General features: G+C 38.5%; 1 protein-coding gene across 1 annotated transcript in view; it reads right to left on the bottom strand.

The window, feature by feature from the left end:
* Positions 1–111: 111 nt before the first annotated feature.
* The window catches only part of LOC106941512 (uncharacterized), an 11,683-nt gene continuing 10,421 nt past the window's right edge, over positions 112–1,373 (bottom strand). The window contains exons 5-7 of the mRNA XM_015024565.1: positions 934–1,039; positions 463–598; positions 112–375 (exon numbers count right to left, since the gene is read on the bottom strand). Coding sequence (XP_014880051.1) covers positions 165–375; positions 463–598; positions 934–1,039 — 453 coding nt within the window. The 3' untranslated portion in view covers positions 112–164. The remainder of the gene's footprint in view (positions 376–462; positions 599–933; positions 1,040–1,373) is intronic.

The following is a 1,373-nucleotide window of genomic DNA, read 5'->3' as shown; positions in this document are numbered from 1 at the left end:
TTGCCAGTTTGCAAAATACACAAATTTTGATTCTGCCGGGGGGAAAAAACCCACCTCATCCTAGCGCAAAACTTTTTTTATCTAAAAGCATGTTGTTGTTTTTTATTTTACTAGTGTGTTTTCAATAAGCTGATTTATTTTTGTAATTTCAATTTGTGCACAGCTCATGCTATGTAATGCACAGTGGAGCACCATAAGAAAATCTGATATCCACAAGCTTTACCTGCTGGTAACAAAGTAAAGTATCCGTCCGGGTAGCCTCGGGAACTGAAGACCCTGCAGGTGTAGTTGAGGTAGAAATCCTCCTCCTTCAGTTCGGAGAAGAGAAGCAGCCGCTCCAACCACACACCCTTTGGTTCATCTTGGGTCCACGAACTGTTAGAAAGTCGAATCATTGAAAGCGTCGGCCTTAAAAGGTGGCATCATTTTTCCACTAGCAGAAGTTAATTTAAATGTACCAACCGCAGGTCTGATGTGTAGATGCGGTCAGACGGCTCAGAATCAAACATGACCTTATTTTCGACCAACCAAATGACGTCAACGAACGGTATCCCAGCACCGGGAACAAACACCAGACAACTCTTTGTCAAATTTGACCCTAAAAGCAAGACAGAAGAAATTTGTCAGCCTGACTGTGATTTGCTGAACTCAACCACTGATTTATTTGAATTTTGTCTTTTTTATTTGATATTATTTGGCATGTCTTGTTCAGTATGTTGAAGAGCAAACCAGTTAAATTAACTGTACTAAACAAATCTGGAAGTATTTATGCTTTTGTAAAATACGCTAGACATGTTCGAGCAAACTTTGCACGTCTGATAAGAACATTGCATGGACATTTAAAACACTTAAGACTGTATTGATTAAAAACTAAATGTTTCAAACATGCAGGCACATTTATAAAAGCAAAACATGTCAAAAGGCAGACCTCACCTTTTGCCTCCTTGATAATTTCATTTTCCGGCTTATGAACTTGTGGAACGAGGGAGTACTTATCTGAAAAGAGAAAAAAATTAAAAATGTATGATTTTGTTTCTTGCTATTTGATCATCTCTTTTGTTTGCTTGGTCAAGGCAATTGAATTCTGCCACTGTTGGCATAATGGCATAATAAAAAAATATAATTTAATGGTAGTGTTGCTACACACTCATGCACAGTAGGTGGCGGTGTGCACCTACTGTGCTTACGAGCCGCCATAATAGAAAAGAAGAGTGAATGACAGACTGACACTGGAGGGAATTCTGATCAGAAACTCTAACAAAGTAAATCTGACACCTAAAATAAGAATCCAAACTAACAGAAGGAATGAACTAGAACGAGGTCGTACAAAAGCAAATGAGTCCAAAACCTACACTGCAAAAAGTCCCCTTTCA

The sequence above is a fragment of the Poecilia latipinna genome, unplaced genomic scaffold (assembly GCF_001443285.1).
Source record: "Poecilia latipinna isolate Pla-1442-1.1 unplaced genomic scaffold, P_latipinna-1.0 Scaffold3712, whole genome shotgun sequence".
Classification (NCBI taxonomy): domain Eukaryota; kingdom Metazoa; phylum Chordata; class Actinopteri; order Cyprinodontiformes; family Poeciliidae; genus Poecilia; species Poecilia latipinna.
This window is presented reverse-complemented; position numbering and strand designations above follow the sequence as displayed.